At 46.6% G+C, this 19,914-nt stretch overlaps 1 protein-coding gene and 1 pseudogene across 1 annotated transcript; both read right to left on the bottom strand.

Annotated features, from left to right (window-relative positions):
- Nucleotides 1–425: 425 nt before the first annotated feature.
- On the bottom strand, nucleotides 426–4,675 carry LOC123191270 (probable inactive histone-lysine N-methyltransferase SUVR2; annotated as a pseudogene).
- A 184-nt stretch (nucleotides 4,676–4,859) lies between these two features.
- On the bottom strand, nucleotides 4,860–8,954 carry LOC123191271 (dolichyl-diphosphooligosaccharide--protein glycosyltransferase subunit 1B). Its single transcript, XM_044604088.1, has 8 exons — nucleotides 8,679–8,954; nucleotides 8,097–8,141; nucleotides 7,358–7,995; nucleotides 6,321–6,468; nucleotides 6,032–6,211; nucleotides 5,574–5,642; nucleotides 5,307–5,396; nucleotides 4,860–5,216 (listed from the first exon to the last, which is right to left on the bottom strand). The coding sequence occupies exons 1-8, from the start codon at nucleotides 8,802–8,804 to the stop codon at nucleotides 5,082–5,084; spliced, it is 1,431 nt and encodes a 476-aa protein (XP_044460023.1). The 5' UTR covers nucleotides 8,805–8,954; the 3' UTR covers nucleotides 4,860–5,081.
- Between the last annotated feature and the right edge of the window lie 10,960 nt (nucleotides 8,955–19,914).

The following is a 19,914-nucleotide window of genomic DNA, read 5'->3' as shown; positions in this document are numbered from 1 at the left end:
CGCCGGACGTGAGCGCGATCGCGACGTCCACCCCGCGCCCGTCGGCCGTCATCGACCTCAACGTCACCCCTGGGTCCAGCATCGGCGGTCGGCCGTCCGTCGAGATGCAAAGAAAGCAAGCACGGTCGCCATTTACGGGCACCATGCCATCCCCCCGCGTCTTGTTCGACGGAATGCCAACACCAACGCCACCGGTCAATGACCCCTACTACGACCAGTTCATGGAGGATGTGATCTACGACGGTGGTCATGTCCCTGCCTACGATCTCGAGGAGACCCAAAGTCAGGATGGCCACGCCCAGTTCATTGCCGGTGAAGAGGCCGGCGACCGTGCTGACTACGACCGTGCTCTCTCTCAGTTGTTACCCTCGTCTCTGCTCTTGTGCCCTGTTGCTGTTCCAATCCAGCCTAGTACGTACTGGATGTACATTATATGTACGTATTAGATGTGCAAGCAATCATTCATCTCTTTTGCCTCAAGGTGACTGAATAATAACTAACTCTCTTGCCTCAAGGTCACTACACCACCTCATTCATCTTCTCATGGATGCTTTGCTTCATTTTCATTTCACTACACTGAACAGAGCAGCAGCAGCAGCATCAGAAAGAGAGACAGCATTGTTCCACCAACAACATTGCTTCAGCCAGGTCAATTGCCTACTACTACTACTACTACTAGTACTAGTACTACTATTACTTGGTGAATGAGTTAACAGGCATGGCATCAACACCCTTCAATCCTGCTTCTCTTCTTCCCATTCCCATTCCCTGCAAAACCAACACACAAACCACAAAACTATCACTCCTAGCCTAGCCATTTTCGTAAAACAACAGAACAAAACCCAAGGAAGGAAGCAAGGAAGCAAAGAAGGAAGCAAGCAAGCAAGCAAGGAAGGAGAGGAGAGGACACAAACAAACATACTCAGGCGCTGACGATGCCAATGCCGATGACTTCCTCGGCAGTACTTGCTTCCACACAGGCACTCAAACACCTTCACCGGCCCCAACTCCTCGTCGAAATCAATCCCATAGTCCTGCAACCAAACCAAACCAAACCAAACCAACCAACCAATCAACAATAGCAGCAACTCACTTTACAGACGCGTACACACCTTCCTTGGTCTCACCAACAAACAATGCTTATGCTTTGCTTCATTACTAAGTACTATTAACAAGAACAAACTGTGCATACATACATACATACATACCCATGTCAGTTCCTCTAGGGCCTCCACCTTCCTGCTAGTGAAGAATGCAACCTGTTTTCCATAATCATCATCATCATCATCATCAAAAACAAATAGCATCATCAGCTTCCTTCCTGTGTCTACCTTATGCTTATGCTACTTTCAGAGTCTGAAAAAACACTGCATCAGTCAAATTGCTTGTTAAGACTAGTTCTTAGTTAGTGGCTCACATGGTAATAGTGCCGATCAGGAGTCTCCACTTGAACAGGAACCATGGCCAGATTTGAGTCACGGCATCTACATCATCAATTGGGATGACAAGATGTAGTTAGTTAAGCCTCTTCATTTTTTTGCTGTGTCATTCAAGAAAGAGCAATGACCCTGTTATTAAAGACAAGACAAGACAAGAGCACACCTGTGGTTGATGAATCTGCCAACATTCCCATAAAAGGTTCCATCTAGGCACAAGGCCTCTTCGTCCTTCAGCGACCCTCCCGAAGACCAGCCAGCATCCAACACTACCGCATGTGTATACCTAGCATTCTTCATGTTCTCGACCGCCCGCTCCTGTACTTCTGCGCATGTTAGTATTTCCCCCGCATATTCGCACACAAAAGCTCCTTTTGGCAATGCATTCTGCGTGCGCAGCCCCCAACCCCTCCCATTTCCCGTGGAAAACACCTATATGGTAAGAAGAAAGCCATCCGGCATCAGCATAATGATCAGCCTGCTGCACACGGCAAATAAAGGAGGAATACATTCACCAAAATACTAACCTCAAGGTTGAATCTTATGCCGCGTTGGACCACACGGTTGCCGCACCGCGTGCTGCACCTGCATTTGCTCCAGCACTCCTTGATGAATTTCCGAACAAGGTGGCCCCTGCAAGGCTCTGGTGAGGCTTTATCTCTCGACCTCTCGAGCGGGCACGTCTTGCAAAAGACCTTGTGATGTGCTTCGGGAACCCGGTTCATGGAGACACACTTGTCAATGAAATCTGGCTTTACCAAACCGCCCGGTGTGTATGCATATTCACCCCCGGTGACTCTTGCACAAGCGCATGGTACAGGCGCAGACAAGCAGTCGCCAAAGCAATCAGCACAACAGTCTTCAGCACCAATCTGTGCAAGGGAGATGTTCACAATACCATTTTGAAATACCTCGTTGCCTGGTACGTAGGAAAACGATGGTGGGCATTTTCCTCTGCCAGACTCATTTGCTATCGGTATCTTGACATTTTCTTGTCCCTTGGATATGTCATGTACATCATGGGTAGTCCTTGAAAGTGCCGAATGCGGTTGCGGGGCAGTAGTTGAACTCGCTGAACCACCCTCCACGCATTTAGACGTGCTGCCGTTACCAACGGTACGTGATTGTGTAATATGCTCCACAGTATGTTGAGTGCCCAGCTGCACGACACTCTGGCATATCTCGGCCATGAGGCCAGGAATGGAGAAATCAGGAGGAAGAAGCTTGTCCGAGCAGTGGTATTTGTCCTCAACCATCTTGTAAACTGCTTCCAGATCAGGCATGTTGAGCTTTGATGGGTGTGCGCTGCATTTCAGAGACAGCTTAACCTCGCCCCAGGGGATGACGCGACATCAATCTCCTGCACTTGAGACCCTGTTCCATTGATCAGTGTGCTGCTGCTTGTTGGCTCCACAGATACAGCAGGCATCTCTGCATTTCTGTTGTGATGCTGAATTGCCCTGTTTTTATCACTACCTGTGTCAAGTCCAAAAGAGATGAATGAATCAGAATAAGATGATTAGTCAAGAAAAGAAAACAATGACAGCAAGATTAAAGACTTGTTTGACACATTCTGTAACAAGAGTTCCACCAACCAAGCAAAAAAAAAAAAAGATTCAGCAGGTCTTACTTATTATAACATTAAGTTAACAAGCAAAGATTGCAACCTGTGTTGATAGCAATTTCTGTGAACAATACACAAAACTGAACCGATCAATTCAATTCAGAGGGTGCATGTTGTGTAATTGATGCTAGCAATATCAGTTTCATATATATAACAATGTACGAAACTGAACCGATCGACCAACTGAAGAAAACAAAGATAGGGATGTTACAGGGCAAGTGAGCAACTGAAGAAAACAAAGATAAAATCTTGTAAGCATGATAGAAGGCTGCAACAACATAAGCAAATTAAGTGTTTTGTTACAATAACATAAGCAGGCACTAGCAAGCTGCTGAATTGGTTAACATCCATTAAAAATGATTGATATCCTAATGCAGCATATACAGATATATGTTATTAATAATAGGGACCAAATGCTCAAAGTGTAGTGTGATGCATGCTCTACAATACCAATATAAAAGATATCAACCAATCTGCTTAACCTCATGTCGACGGGGCCTATAATGTAGTAGTAATTTATACAGGGGCAAAAGGATGGATGAGGTGGAAGAGTTGGAACCTGAAATGTGGTGAGGATTTCGGTCACGGTCAGGCGGAAGCAACGCATTGAGCTCGGAAGAGGAGGAAGCGTTGAGGTTGAGGTTGTGGTTGCGGTTGCGGGAGCGGAGAATCAAGCCAGGCTGCACATCCGGACAGCCGGACGCGTCCATGTCGACAGGTTGAGGTTGAGGGGGTTGGGGGTTGGGGTGTTTGGGGAAGAAGGCAGGCTGCTGAAACTCTGCATCCATCATCTGCTTGTGCTTGGTGAGCAGTGCGGTTGGTGAGGGTGCGCCTGGGGCTGGGGCCAAGACAACCCTTTCCACTATGCCTCTGGCTGTGGATCCGGGTGGAGGAGCAGAGGCAGAGGCAGGGGCTCTGAAATGGGTCCTGGAGCTGGAGCTTTGCGGTGGTGTGGCTCTGAAAGAGGGGGTTGTGGAAGGGGTGGAGATTTCTGGCATGGCATCCAGCTCCTCCTCCTGCCCCGGCGCCTCATTGCCGCCGCCGCCGCCGCCGTTGGGCTGGAAAAAAAAAAGAACAATCTTGTCATGAGTTCCGAACCGACGGAAGGGAAGGGAAGGGAAGGGGAGGGGAGGGGAGGGGAGGGGAAAGGAAGAAGAAGGAGATGATTGGACCTGGTGCTGTGGTTGGGATTGGGATTGGGATTGGGATTGGAGTTGGTCGTCGAGGATTGCTTCGGCGAGGGCGCGGTAGGAGTCGGCCTCGATGGGCTCCCACTGCCGGTCGAAGAGCCTGAAGAGGCGCTTGAGCACGGGAGTGGCCTGCTTCCGGCCGAACCCCAGCTTGTTCATGGCGGCCAGCGCCAGCCGCGCCTTCTCCTCGTTGCGCCCCACCATCTCTCCCCTCTCTCTTCTTCCTCCCTCCGTCCGTCCGGCACGATTCGATTCGGCTCCGATTGGATTGGATTGGATTCACGGCGCCATTGTTGCTAGGCCAGGCTAGGGTTTGGTTTGCGAGAGAGAGATTGGGGACGTTCGAAGATTGGAGCATCGCTTGTGTTTAGTGTTTTGCATTGGTTGGTTGTTCTAGCATTTTTCATCTATATTTTTAATTTCTGAAATTCTGAAATTGTTTTAATTTCTTTTGGGCCTGCATCACGAATGAACTCAGCATCTGCAAATTCAGGGAAAATATGTTAGAAGCACAAAGTTGGGATGGCCGACTACTCTCAACATTTTTTATATTTTGTACTCATAGTTACGACTAAAGGGTGGAAAAGATCTCAACTAATTGACGGAAAGTTGAATCAAGGTAAACGTATCTTGATCAGACTAACCAAGTTGTTGCTCAACATCCAATCCAATTGTGATTTTTCTTTTTCTTCCACAGGAAAATAAAAGAGTCAAAGTTCCTACAGCAATCAATTATCGTCATGCTTGCTTCTTCTACAAAACTCCCCAAAGCTAATGTTTCACCACCATCAATTACTTCATCACAACGACTAGTTTGCAGCTACTCCTCCTTCAGGAGGCCTGCGATTTCGCGATGGAAAGATCCGTGTGAAGATACACAATGCACGCCGCGAACAAGAGCAGCACTGCGGTTACCAGCATCAGCGGCTCCGCCAGCATGAAGATCGGGCTGAACTCGTAGTACACCTGCATGCAGTTCACAGAATGGTAAGATACTGGATCAACAAAACCTAAATAAAAGAAGAAACAGGGCTCGCCGCTCTCCAAAATACCTACCTGGAATGGAACATTGTGCTCTCCTACTACGTTTTTCTTCTTTATCACCACTGTCGTCCTCCCCACAACATCCAGGTATGAATAGCTAGTCTGCATCAGTGCCATATGTCATCATCACAACCAGGACTCGAGAAAGGGAAAACGATATCATCAAACCAGAAACAAATTTACTTTGAGGTAGCAAATTTACTTTGAGGTAGCTTATTTACGCAGTATGAGCAAATTTCTTCCTTTTTCATGTAGTTGACGGAAACATGGGATGATTACCTCAAGATGTTGCTCGGTCTCGAAAGGAACAACAGCCTGCGGGCTTTTCGATCCCTCGGGAAGCACAACCTGTCACATTTATTACAAGGTTTAATAAATGAGGCTGCTAGATGTGTAAATAAAAAGGAGCTACAACTACATTCGTACAATCTTCTATCCCAGTTGAGTTGATTCTCAAGAATATATTTTCTTTTTGTTTATTTAGTACTTGCAGGTAATGACAAGTTCTAAAAGATCCGAGATTGTAAAGAACATGAATAGTCAGCTCTGGAAAATGATCATACAGAATATGAGAATCACTATAACTGTACAGGCTTGCCGCTTGCTTATGTACACATTCTAAGAGCAGAGCTGCAACAGGACAGGCGCTGCTGCTACAGGATACTACATGAATAGCATTCTACTTTACCAGTAATGAGAAATATGTTTCATCAGAATTGAGCTTTGTGCTGCCTTACCTTGATGGTAAGATTATCAACCACAGTATTCAGTAGAGGGCATCCAAATGTAAGATTGGCAAAGCGTCGGCCATCAGCCGATTCAAACAGGAAATCTTGCAGTGGCATACCATAGCCGATGGTGAAAGTGCAGTGCCACCCACCAAAAAGCGGATATCTTGGTTCAATTTCTAGTTCTGACTGAAATAACAAAACCATGTGCCAACATTAGTTCCAAATCAACAATGAAACCAGCAGGTATCTTATTTGCAACTAACACTAGCAGCATCTGTGGAGAAACATCCAATACCTTGTATGAATCACTGCGCAGATGGGATGAGGAGATGTTACCAATCTCATCACGATAGTAGACTGAATGAACTCGTGGAGGCAACCTTGCAAGAAGATTCTTAAATGATGACGCTCCGCTGATAGATTGCCTAGCCTGATACTCGAGCCTAGCAACAAAAATTATAAATGAGTTGCCACAAAGCACTGGACTTGATTGACAAACACAAGATACAGAATGATTGATTTGTTAAGATACTGATTCCTAGTCTATAAATGCATGCTGTCAGTTCATGTATTTGTCTGGCATAAATCACATAGCCAAAAGTAAAGCTGTATAATGGGAGACAGTGGACTGCATACACTTTATTTCTCTGCTACCGGACCTATACTATTGAAAGAAGTTGACGAATAATCAGAGAGATAATCTGTAATTGATCATGGCAATCGTAGATTCAAAAATCAATGTATTCCACTAATAGACTGCCTAGACGGGTACTCGAGCCTGGCAACAAACGTCAAAACGAGTTACTAGAAAGATTTGGACTTATTGACCAACACAAAGACACAGAATGATCGATTTGTTAATACAGCTTGGAAGAAATCATCCAGATTTCAAATCCATAAGGCATACTGTTAGAGTGGTAGTTCATGTATACTGTATTTGCCTAGTGCTGTTTGATTTCAACATGGCATACATCACCTAGCCAAAAGTACAGCAGTACAGGAAGATAGTAGGTTATACATTATTCATCTCACAGCTACCAGACCTATACTGTTGTAAGAAGTTGACAAATAACAGAGATAATTTGTAACTGAGGATGGCAATCATAGAGTCTGAAGTATCCCAGTTGCCGCTTTTAATCAAGTGTTCAGGTAATGCGCTAGAGTTTGCTGGAGTCATTTCATTCAGGATTTCGACAATGTTATTGGCACGATAGATAGCGGCTTGTAATGAAAATACTAACACAGTTCCCATTTTCTGTATGTCAAAACATTTTTTTAAATAAGCAGATATTGTGAAGGGATAAAAGGCATAAGACAGGGGTTGCAGCAAACCTTGAAAAGACTCCTTTGTGCTTGGCACCGCCATGCTTCAACTTGTAGTGCTCGGTGACCTGGACGTTCCCCCAGTGGGAGATCTCCACCTTGCGCACGAGCTCCTCGACGACAGCAAACGCATGGTTGTTCTCATAATGCAGAATGATGGGCGAGTAGGCGTATGGGAGCTGGTTGCTGTACGCGCCGTATTTGACATCAGGGCCCGAGCGGCTGGTGGGGTCGGCCCTGGTGAAGGACTCGACCCTGCTGCTGGGCGTCTTGACGTAGGTGCCCTGCTCCTGGACATGGTACGGCGAGAGGATGACGGCGCTGTCGCGGTAGTACACGAGCTGGGACTCGGACTGGGTGATCTCGGCAGGGAAGGGCTCGAGGGAGTGGGTGAGCACGTAGAAGACCTCCACCGTGGTGGTCTCGGCGGGTTTTAGTGGGCTGGGAAGGGAGATGGAGTAGAGGCGGGCGCCGTTGGGAGCGGCGGTGGCGGCGTCGGCGGGTGTTACTGGGAGCGGGATGTAGGCCTTCTTCTTGCGCTTGCCCTCGGCCCGGGTGGCCTTGACGATGGCGAGGTGGTCGGCCTCGGCAGGCGTGAAGGCGATGAGGACGTGTGAGGCGTCGGCGCCGGTGGCGGCGTTCTGGACCTGGCAGTAGGAAGTTAAAGTGTGTGTGTGTGAGTAGTAAGGAAGGTAGCAGTTGGTGAGAGCGGGATGGATGGATGTAATGAGGAGAATGAATTACCAACCTTGAGGGTGAGGAAGACCTTGACGATGGGGCCGGTGAGGTCGATCTGCAGGCATGAGTAGGCTTGGTTAGTGTTGCTGTTGCGACCAAATCACCCTTAATGAAAGAAAGAAAGAAAGAAAGAAATGCTATGCAATACCAATACCAATACCAATACCAATACCAATACCAATCCTGAATGAAAGAAAGGAAGGAAGGAAGGAAGGCATCATCATAAATCAGCTCAAATTTATCTATCTATCTATCTGTATATAATCAGCCTGCCTGCCTGCCTGCCTGCAGTGCAGAGACAATTGTATATCAACACCAGGGTGTCCTATCCTAACCTATCCTAGTAAAAATTAGCAGCAGCAAAGCAGGGATCGGAGTACCTCACACCACACCCACACCACACCACACCACACCACACGGATTGGATTCGATTCGATTGGATTCGAGTAACAAACTAAACTTTCTTTCTTGTTGGCCAGGCGGCCAGGCAAATTAGAGTAGTAGTAGTAATCTGGCTGACTGCTACTTGTATGGGGGATGGGGATTAGGATTCCGATTCAGATTCAGATTTGAGATGGTTCGTAGTACGTACCCTTTTCTCGGCGGAGAGGACCCGGATGCCGTCCTCCGCCGCTTGTGCCGCCTCCGCCTGAGAAGAGGCGGCGAGGAGGAAGAGGAGGAGCAGGACGGTGGTGCGGAGGGACGGCGCCATCGCCATCGCCGGCGACCTGAGCAGAGGAGACTGAGATGAGATCTGATCTGATCTCTTCTCTTCCTTGGCTTGCTTGGACTAGTCAACATACTACTTACTACACAGACAGACCGATGGATGGTCTCTCTCACCCATCCATCGCTCATCCAATGGCCCACATTTACCTTTGCTTCCCCCCCCCCCCCCCCCTTTTCTGAAAAAAGAAACATTTTTTCCTTTTTCCAAATTACTATGTCTGGTTTTATATCTTCTTCTTCTTCTTCTAAATCAAATTAACTCAATTTCATCAATTCTCAAGTTGCTAGCCACGCGTACGTACTCTAAATCAAACTTGACAAAACCCAACATGTATTTATAAACCCAAGCCTATATATACATAATGCTTCTCGCAAAAAAAAGGTATACATAGTAGATTGCTAGAGTGATGAGTGTGTGTGTGTTTATGTGGTGGGGTGGGGGGGGGGGGCAATGGCCCCTTTTTACCCTAGGGAAGAGAAGATGTTAAGTGGCATCTAACATCTGACTCAAGAGAGGGGAAACGGGGGAAATTCAAATGCTCAAACTGATAAACAAATCCACAAATTCAGATATTGCAACTAAGGCTGGGAATAGCTTCGCATCCAAACCAAAGCCAGTCCAACCCATAGCATCACACATCTAGGATCCGAACCAAACCGATCCAAAAAAGAATCAGCTAGAACCCAAACCAAACCAAACCAAATTGTACGTTTTTTCAACCCAACCTAATCCAAAGTGTTTCTGATTTTTAGATTCAAACTACAAGCTCAAACCATGGACAAAGCCTAACGTGAAAAGGGCATAAGCAATTGACGACCAAGCCCAATCAGACATAATGATTTCTGAAGTAATCTGGGCAATCCAACCAAGCCAAGTTTGCACAGCTTTGTGGTCATCAGCATATCTACCTACCTACAGAGGCGAGAGGGGGCACACGCACCAGCCACGAAAGGCTTGGTGTCAGGCAGACGGCACCGGCGACAACGACACCTAACCCGTGCGTGGCAGATGAAATCGCTGATATCATACAGAGGTACAGTCGAATTGGTCACTCGATCCAGGTTTTGTCCATGGATTGAAACGGGCTGTGACTGTTCGGTCTCTGCGCAGACCAAAGCAAACCAATCTAGTATAATTGCTAAAGCCTACACTAGTCCAAATTACCACAGGTGCTCAGCATATAATGGATTTGTAGGGTAGGTGGGGGGCTATGGTCCCCTTTTGCCATAGCAGCCAATATAAGCTTTTTTCGAGAGTACGCCTAGGCGTACCATAGCTTTATAGAAGGTAGAATTATAAGTACAAAATGACTATCACTCGCTGCGAACAACGAGTGTAGCACAACCACCACACCCAGGCCACCAACGACCATACAACACTACAAAGGACAAGTGCTTGCCCAACAGATAACAACACCACGTCTCGACCCATGTCGGCACCTCAGAAGACCAACTGCTCCCACGGAACTTCGCTTGTCAATGCACCATCCACCCTAAATGCCGAAGAGAAGTGGCAAGTAAATGGCAGGACTTGATCCGATCCGAGGAAAACACCGTCTTGGACGCACCGACGACGGCTGTGCATAGCACCGCCAATAATCAAAATTGGGCCACAGCAAACACCGGAGGAGAGCAACGAGGAACCAGGCCATGCCTCCAAACACGATGCTCTCAACAGAGGAACGACGTCAAGTACGCCGCCATCATGCCGATCCGACCGAATCAAGGCTTTCGCCGGGAGACAACAACCAATTCCATACGAGCGAGGGAGATGTCGAATACCCTCGGCAACGCCTCCAAGGAGGGAAACGACACCCACAGGCGCCATCGTTGCCGGCCCGGCAAGAGCCGTGCAAGATTTTCATCCGAGCATCACACATTTCACCACCTCGAAGAAATTGGGCAGCACCATCCAAGATGCTTTGCACCGCCGCCACTGCAGCGCCTCGCCGTTGTAGCTGCACAGCCGAGTGATGAGGATACAGACCTGGGGTAGGACCATAGGCCTGACCTATACGTCCTACCCAAGGTCACTATCCTAGAAGATAAGGAATCCAAGAGACAACAAGATACCACCAGTCGGAGATGTCGAGTGCAATCCACTCGACAGTCAGGTCACTCGGAGGTCCTCCTCCCTACCGTCACTCAACCATACAGAGAACCACTCGATCTATCGAAGACCAGGAGTCAGAAGGAACTACAACAGTCGGACATTCACTTCGTAGTCTTTATAGGCATTAACAGCACTTAAGGCTGGCGTTACCAGTAACGCCCCTACTTTATGTACATTAAGCCTCTTGTAATGGAGGATGGCTGGGGTCCTGGCTGTTGGGGAACGTAGCAGAAATTCAAAATTTTCCTACGTGTCACCAAGATCTATCTATGGAGAAACCAGCAACGAGGGGAAGGAGAGTGCATCTACATACCCTTGTAGATCGCTAAGCAGAAGCGTTCAAGAGAACGGGGGTGAAGGAGTCGTACTCGTCGTGATCCAAATCACCGGAGATTCTAGTGCCGAACGGACGGCACCTCCGCGTTCAACACACGTATAGCCCGGTGACGTCTCCCATGCCTTGATCCAGCAAGGAGAGAGGGAGAGGTTGAGGAAGACCCCATCCAGCAGCAGCACAACGGCGTGGTGGTGATGGAGGAGCGTGGCAATCCTGCAGGGCTTCGCCAAGCACCGCGGGAGAGGAGAAGGGAGAGAGGTAGGGCTGCGCCAAGAGGGAGAGAAGACCATGTGTTGGGCAGCCCCTAGACCTCAACTATATATAGGGGAAGGGGAGGGGGCTGCGCCCCCTCTAGGGTTCCCTCCCCAGGGGTGGCGGCAGCCCCCAGATCCCATCTGGGTGGCGGCCAGAGGGGGAGAGAGGGGAGGCGCACCTGGGGTGGGCCTTAGGGCCCATCTGCCCTAGGGTTTGCCCCTCCCACTCTTCCCTGCGCCTTGGGCCTTGGTGGGGGGGGCGCACCAGCCCACCTGGGGCTGGTCCCCTCCCACACTTGGCCCATGCAGCCCTCCTGGGATGGTGGCCCCACTTGGTGGACCCCCGGGACCCTCCCGATGGTCCCGGTACGTTACCGATAAAACCCGAAACTTTTTCCGTTAACCAAAACAGGACTTCCCATATATAAATCTTTACCTCCGGACCATTCCGGAACTCCTCGTGACGTTCGGATCTTATCCCGGACTCCGAACAACATTCGGCAACCACATACAATCTTCCTTTATAACCCTAGCATCATCGAACCTTAAGTGTGTAGACCCTACGGGTTCGGGAACCATGCAGACATGACCGAGACATTCTCCGGTCAATAACCAACAGCGGGATCTGGATACCCATGTTGGCTCCCACATGTTCCACGATGATCTCATCGGATGAACCACGATGTCAAGGACTCAATCGATCCCGTATACAATTCCCTTTGTCTAACGGTATTGTACTTGCCCAAGATTCGATCGTCGGTATATCAATACCTTATTCAATCTCGTTACCGGCAAGTCTCTTTACTCGTTCCGTAACACATCATCCCGTGATCAACCCCTTGGTCACATTGTGCACATTATGATGATGTCCTACCGAGTGGGCCCAGAGATACCTCTCTGTGAACCGGAGTGACAAATCCCAGTCTTGATCGTGCCAACCCAACAAACACTTTCGGAGATACCTGTAGTGCACCTTTATAGCCACCCAGTTACGTTGTGACGTTTGGTACACCTGAAGCATTCCTACGATATCCGGGGGTTGCACAATCTCATGGTCTAAGGAAATGATACTTGACATTAGAAAAGCTTTAGCATACGAACTACGATCTTTGTGCTAGGCTTAGGATTGGGTCTTGTCCATCACATCATTCTCCTAATGATGTGATCCCGTTATCAACGACATCCAATGTCCATGGTCAGGAAACCGTAACCATCTATTGATCAATGAGCTAGTCAATTAGAGGCTTACTAGGGACATGGTGTTGTCTATGTACCCACACATGTATCTGAGTTTCCTATCAATACAATTATAGCATGGATAATAAACGATTATCATGAACAAGGAAATATAATAATAACTAATTTATTATTGCCTCTAGGGCATATTTCCAACAGTCTCCCACTTGCACTAGAGTCTAGTTCACATCATCATGTGATTAACACTGATAGGTCACATCGCCATGTGACCAACATCCAAAGAGTTTACTAGTGTCACTAAACTAGTTCACATCATCATGTGATTAAGACTCAATGAGTTCTGGGGTTTTATCATGTTTTGCTTGTGAGAGAAGTTTTAGTCAACGGGTCTGCAACATTCAGATCCGTATGTACTTTGCAATTCTCTATGTCATATTGTAAATGCTGCTTCCACGCTCCACTTGGAGCTATTCCAAATGGTTGCTCCACCATACGTATCCGGTTTGCTACTCAGAGTCATTCGGATAGGTGTTAAAGCTTGCATCGACGTAACCCTTTACGCCGAACTCTTTATCACCTCCATAATCGAGAAACATGTCCTTTATTTACTCCAAGGACAATTTTGACCGCTGTCCAATGATCTATTCTTGGATCATTCTTGTACCCCTTGACTGACTCATGGCAAGGCACACTTCTGGTGCGGTACACAGCATAGCATACTATAGAGCCTACGTCTGAAGCATAGGGGACGACCTTCGTCCTTTCTCTCTCTTCTGCCGTGGTCGAGCTTTAACTCTTAACTTCATACCTTACAAATCAGGCAAGAACTCCTTCTTTGACTGATCCATCTTGAACACCTTCAAGATCATGTCAAGGTATGTTCTCATTTGAAAGTACCATTTAGCGGTCTTTGATCTATCCTCATAGATCTTGATGCTTAATGTTCAAGCATCTTAATCCAGGTTTTCTATTGAAAACACTTTTCAAATAACCCTATATGCATTCCAGAAATTCTACATCATTTCTGATCAACAATATGTCAACAACATATACTCATCAAAAATACTATAGTGCTCCCACTCACTTCTTTGGAAATACAAGTTTCTCATAAACTTTTGTATAAACCCAAAATCTTTGATCATCTCATCAAAGCGTACATTCCAACTCCGAGATGCTTACTCCAGTCCTTAGAAGGATTGCTGGAGTTTTGCATATTTGTTAGCATTCTTCAGGATTGTCAAAACCTTCTGGTTGTATCACATACAACCTTTCCTCAAGAAAACTGTCGAGGAAACAATGTTTTGACATCCTATATGCAAGATTTCATAAATAATGCAGTAACTGCTAATCCAATTCCAACAGACTCTTAGCATCGCTATGAGTGAGAAAGCCTCACCGTAGTCAACTCCTTGAACTTGTCGGAAAACATCTTTAACGACAAGTCGAGCTTTCTTAATGGTGATACTTACCATCATTGTCTGTCTTCCTTTTAAAATCCATCTGTACCCAACGGCCTTACGACCATCAAGTATTTCTTCCAAAGTCATGGATCCTTTCTCAGATTTTATGGCCTCGAGCCATTCGTCGGAATCCGGGCCCACCATCGCTTCTCCATAGCTCGTAGGTTCATTATTGTCTAGCAACATGACCTTCAAGACAGGATTACTGTACCACTCTGAAGCAGTACGCATCCTTGTCGACCTACAAGGTTTGGTAGTGACTTGATCCGAAGTTTCATGATCACTATCATAAGCTTCTACTTCAATTGGTGTAGGTGCCACAGGAACAACTTCCTGTGCCCTGCTACACACTATTTGAAGTGACGGTTCAATAACCTCATCAAGTCTCCACCATCCTCCCACTCAATACTTTCGAGAGAAACTTTTCCTCGAGAAAGGACCCGGTTCAAGAAACAATTACTTTTGCTTCCGGATCAGAGATAGGAGGTATACCCAACCATTTTGGGTATCCTATGAAGATGTATTTATCCATTTTGGGTTTGAGCTTATCACGACGAAACCTTTTCACATAAGCATCGCAGCCCCAAACTTTTAAGAAACGACAACTTAGGTTTCTCCAAACCATAGTTCAAACGGTGTCGTCTCAACGGAATTACGTGGTGCCCTATTAAAGTGAGTGCGGTTGTCTCTAATGCCTAACCCATGAACGATAGTGGTAATTTGATAAGAGACATCATGGTATGCACCATATCCAATAGGGTGCAACTATGATGTTCGGACACACTATGGTGTTCCAGGCGGTATTAGTTGTGAAACAATTTCCACAATGTCTTAATTGCGTGCCAAAGCTCGTAGCTCAGATACTCATCTCTATGATCATATCATAGACATTTTATCCTCTTGTCACGATGATCTTTAACTTCACTCTGAAATTATATGAACCATTCAATAATTCAGACTTGTGTTTCATCAAGTAAATATGCTCAACATCTACTCGAATCATTTGTGAAGTAAGAACATAACGATATTCACTGCATGCCTCAGCACTCATTGGACTGCACACATCAAAATGTGTTACTTCCAACAAGTTGCTATCTTGTTCCATCTTACTGAAAAACGAGGCCTTTCAGTCATCTTGCCCATGTGGTATGATTTGCATAACTCAAGTGATTCAAAATCAAGTGAGTCCAAATGATCCATCTGCATGGAGTTTCTTCATGCGTATACACCAATAGACATGGTTCGCATGTCTCAAACTTTTCAAAAACGAGTGAGTCCAAAGATCCATCAACATGGAGCTTCTTCATGCGTTTTATACCAATATGACTTACATGGCAGTGCCACAAGTAAGTGGTACTATCATTACTATCTTATATCTTTTGGCATGAAAATGTGTATCACTACGATCGAGATTCAATAAACCATTCCTTTAGGTGCAAGACCATTGAAGGTATTATTCAAATAAATAGAGTAACCATTATTCTCCTTAAATGAATAACCGTATTGTGATAGACATAATCCAATCATGTCTATGCTCAACGCAAACACCAAATGACAATTATTCAGGTTTAATACTAATCTTGATGGTAGAGGGAGCGTGCGATGTTTGATCACATCAAACTTGGAAACACTTCCAACACACATCGTCAGCTCACCTTTAGCTAGTCTCCGTTTATTCCGTAGCCTTTTATTTCGAGTTACTAACACTTAGCAACCGAACCGGTATCTAATACCCTGGTGCTACTAGGAGTACTAGTAAAGTACACATTAACATAATGTATATCCAATATACTTCTATCGACCTTGCCAGCCTTCTCATCTACCAAGTATCTAGGGTAATTCTGCTCCAGTGGCTGTTCCCCTTATTACAGAAGCACTTAGTCTCGGGTTTAGGTTCAACCTTGGGTTTCTTCACTGGAGCAGCAGCTGATTTGTCGTTTCATGAAGTATCCCTTCTTGCCCTTGCCCTTCTTGAAACTAGTGGTTTCACCAACCATCAACAATTGATGCTCCTTCTTGATTCTACTTTCGCGGTGTCAAACATCGTGAATACCTCAAGGATCATCATATCTATCCCTGATATGTTATAGTTCATCACGAAGCTCTAGCAGCTTGGTGGCAATGACTTTGGAGAAACATCACTATCTCATCTGGAAGATCAACTCCCACTCGATTCAAGTGATTGTTGCACTCAGACAATCTGAGCACAAGCTCAACGATTGAGCTTTTCTCCCTTAGTTTGCAGGCTAAGAAAATCGTCGGAGGTCTTATACCTCTTGACGTGGGCACGAGCCTGAAATCCCAATTTCAGCCCTCGAAACATCTCATATGTTCCGCGACGTTTCAAAAACGTCTTTGGTGCCTCAACTCTAAACCGTTTAACTGAACTATCACGTAGTTATCAAAACGTGTATGTCCGATGTTCGCAACATCCACAGACGATGTTTGGGGTTCAGCACACTGAGCGGTGCATTAAGGACATAAGCTTTCTACTGTCCGCATAATCGCTACTGTCAACTTTCAACTATATTTTCTCTCGGAACACATCTAAACAGTGGAACTAAAGCGCGAGCTTACGACATAATTTGCAAAGATCTTTTGACTATGTTCAGGAGAATTAAGTTCATCTAATGAACTCCCACTCAGATAGACATCCCTCTAGTCATCTAAGTGATTACATGATCCGAGTCAACTAGGCCGTGTCCGATCATCACGTGAGACGGACTAGTCATCATCAGTGAACATCTTCATGTTGATCGTATCCTCCATATGACTCATGCTCGACCTTTCGGTCTCTTGTGTTCCGAGGCCATGTCTGTACATGCTAGGCTCGTCAAGTTAACCTAAGTGTTTCGCGTGTGTAAATCTGGCTTACACCCGTTATATGTGAACGTAAGAATCTATCACACCCGATCATCACGTGGTGCTTCGAAACGATGAACTTTCGCAATGGTGCACAGTTAGGGGGAACACTTTCTTGAAATTTTAATGAGGGATCATCTTATTTACTACCGTTGTTCTAAGCAAATAAGATGTATAAACATGATAAACATCACATGCAATCAAATAGTGACATGATATGGCCAATATCATATTGCTCCTTTTGATCTCCATCTTCGGGGCTCCATGATCATCATCGTCACCGGCATGACACCATGATCTCCATCATCATGATCTCCATCATCGTGTCTTCATGAAGTTGTCTCGCCAACTTATTACTTCTACTACTATGGCTACCAGTTAGCAATAAAGTGAAGTAATTACATGGCGTTGTTCAATGACATGCAGGTCATACAATAAATCAAGACAACTCCTATGGCTCCTGCCGGTTGTCATACTCATCGACATGCAAGTCGTGATTCCTATTACAAGAACATGATCAATCTCATACATCACATATCATTCATCACATTCTTCTTGGCCATATCACATCACATAGCATACCCTGCAAAAACAAGTTAGACGTCCTCTAATTGTTGTTTGCATGTTTTACGCGGCTGCTATGGGTTTCTAGCAAGAACGTTTCTTACCTACGCAAAACCACAACGTGATATGCCAATTGCTATTTACCCTTCATAAGGACCCCTTTCATCGAATCTGTTCCGACTAAAGTGGGAGAGACTGGCACCCGCTAGCCACCTTATGCACCAAGTGCATGTCAGTCGGTGGAACCTGTCTCACGTAAGTGTACGTGTAAGGTCGGTCCGGGCCGCTTCATCCCACAATACCGTCGAAACAAGATTGGACTAGTAACGGTAAGCATATTGAACAAAGTCAATGCCCACAACTACTTTGTGTTCTACTCGTGCAAAGAATCTATGCAATAGACCTAGCTCTGATACCACTGTTGGGGAACATAGCAGAAATTCAAAATTTTCCTATGTGTCACCAAGATCTATCTATGGAGAAACCAGCAACGAGGGGAAGGAGAGTGCATCTACATACCCTTGTAGATCGCTAAGCGGAAGCGTTCAAGAGAACGGGGTTGAAAGAGTCGTACTCGTCGTGATCCAAATCACCGGAGATCCTAGTGCCGAACGGACGGCACCTCCGCGTTCAACACACGTACAACCCGGTGACGTCTCCCATGCCTTGATCCAGCAAGGAGAGAGGGAGAGGTTGAGGAAGACCCCATCCAGCAGCAGCACAATGGCGTGGTGGTGATGGAGGAGCGTGGCAATCCTGCAGGGCTTTGCCAAGCACCGTGGGAGAGGAAAAGGGAGAGAGGTAGGGCTGCGCCAAGAGGGAGAGAAAACCATGTGTTGGGCAGCCCCTAGACCTCAACTATATATAGGGGAAGGGGAGGGGGCTGCGCCCCCTCTAGGGTTCCCTCCCCAGGGGTGGCGGCAGCCCCCAGATCCCATCTGGGTGGCGGCCAGAGGGGGAGAGAGGGAGGCGCACCTGGGGTGGGCCTTAGGGCCCATCTGCCCTAGGGTTTGCCCCCTCCCACTCTTCCCTGCGCCTTGGGCCTTGGTGGGGGGGTGCACCAGCCCACCTGGGGCTGGTCCCCTCCCACAGTTGGCCCATGCAGCCCTCCGGGGATGGTGGCCCCACTTGGTGGACCCCCGGGACCCTCCCAGTGGTCCCGGTACGTTACCGATAAAACCCGAAACTTTTCCGGTGACCAAAACAGGACTTCCCATATATAAATCTTTACCTCCGGACCATTCCGGAACTCCTCGTGACGTCCGGGATCTTATCCGGGACTCCGAACAACATTCTGCAACCACATACAAACTTCCTTCATAACCCTAGCGTCATCGAACCTTAAGTGTGTAGACCCTACGGGTTCGGGAACCATGCAGACATGACCGAGACGTTCTCCAGTCAATAACCAACAGCGGGATCTGGATACCCATGTTGGCTCCCACATGTTCCACGATGATCTCATCGGATGAACCACGATGTCAAGGACTCAATCGATCCCGTATACAATTCCCTTTGTCTAACGGTATTGTACTTGCCCAAGATTCGATCGTCGGTATATCGGTACCTTATTCAATCTCGTTACCGGAAAGTCTCTTTACTCGTTCCGTAACACATCATCCTGTGATCAACCCCTTGGTCACATTGTGCACATTATGATGATGTCCTACCGAGTGGGCCCAGAGATACCTCTCCGTGAACCGGAGTGACAAATCCCAGTCTTGATTCGTGCCAACCCAACAGACACTTTCGGAGATACCTGTAGTGCACCTTTATAGCCACCCAGTTACGTTGTGACGTTTGGTACACCCAAAGCATTCCTACGGTATCCGGGGGTTGCACAATCTCATGGTCTAAGGAAATGATACTTGACATTAGAAAATCTTTAGCATACGAACTACGATCTTTGTGCTAGGCTTAGGATTGGGTCTTGTCCATCACATCATTCTCCTAATGATGTGATCCCGTTATCAACAACGTCCAATGTCCATGGTCAGGAAACCGTAACCATCTATTGATCAACGAGCTAGTCAATCAGAGGCTTACTAGGGACATGGGGTTGTCTATGTACCCACACATGTATCTGAGTTTCCTATCAATACAATTATAGCATGGATAATAAACGATTTTCATGAACAAGGAAATATAATAATAACTAATTTATTATTGCCTTTAGGGCATATTTCCAACACTGGCGCACTCTATATAAGCCATCCCCTCCTCTGGCACAAGGGTTCGCATCCCCTGCAATATCACAGGGATCTGGTTGAGTCAAGTCATCAGCGACTCGAGGCCTTGAGAAAGTTCTGCCT

This window comes from Triticum aestivum, chromosome 2A, assembly GCF_018294505.1.
Source record: "Triticum aestivum cultivar Chinese Spring chromosome 2A, IWGSC CS RefSeq v2.1, whole genome shotgun sequence".
Taxonomy (NCBI): Eukaryota; Viridiplantae; Streptophyta; class Magnoliopsida; order Poales; family Poaceae; genus Triticum; species Triticum aestivum.
This window is presented reverse-complemented; position numbering and strand designations above follow the sequence as displayed.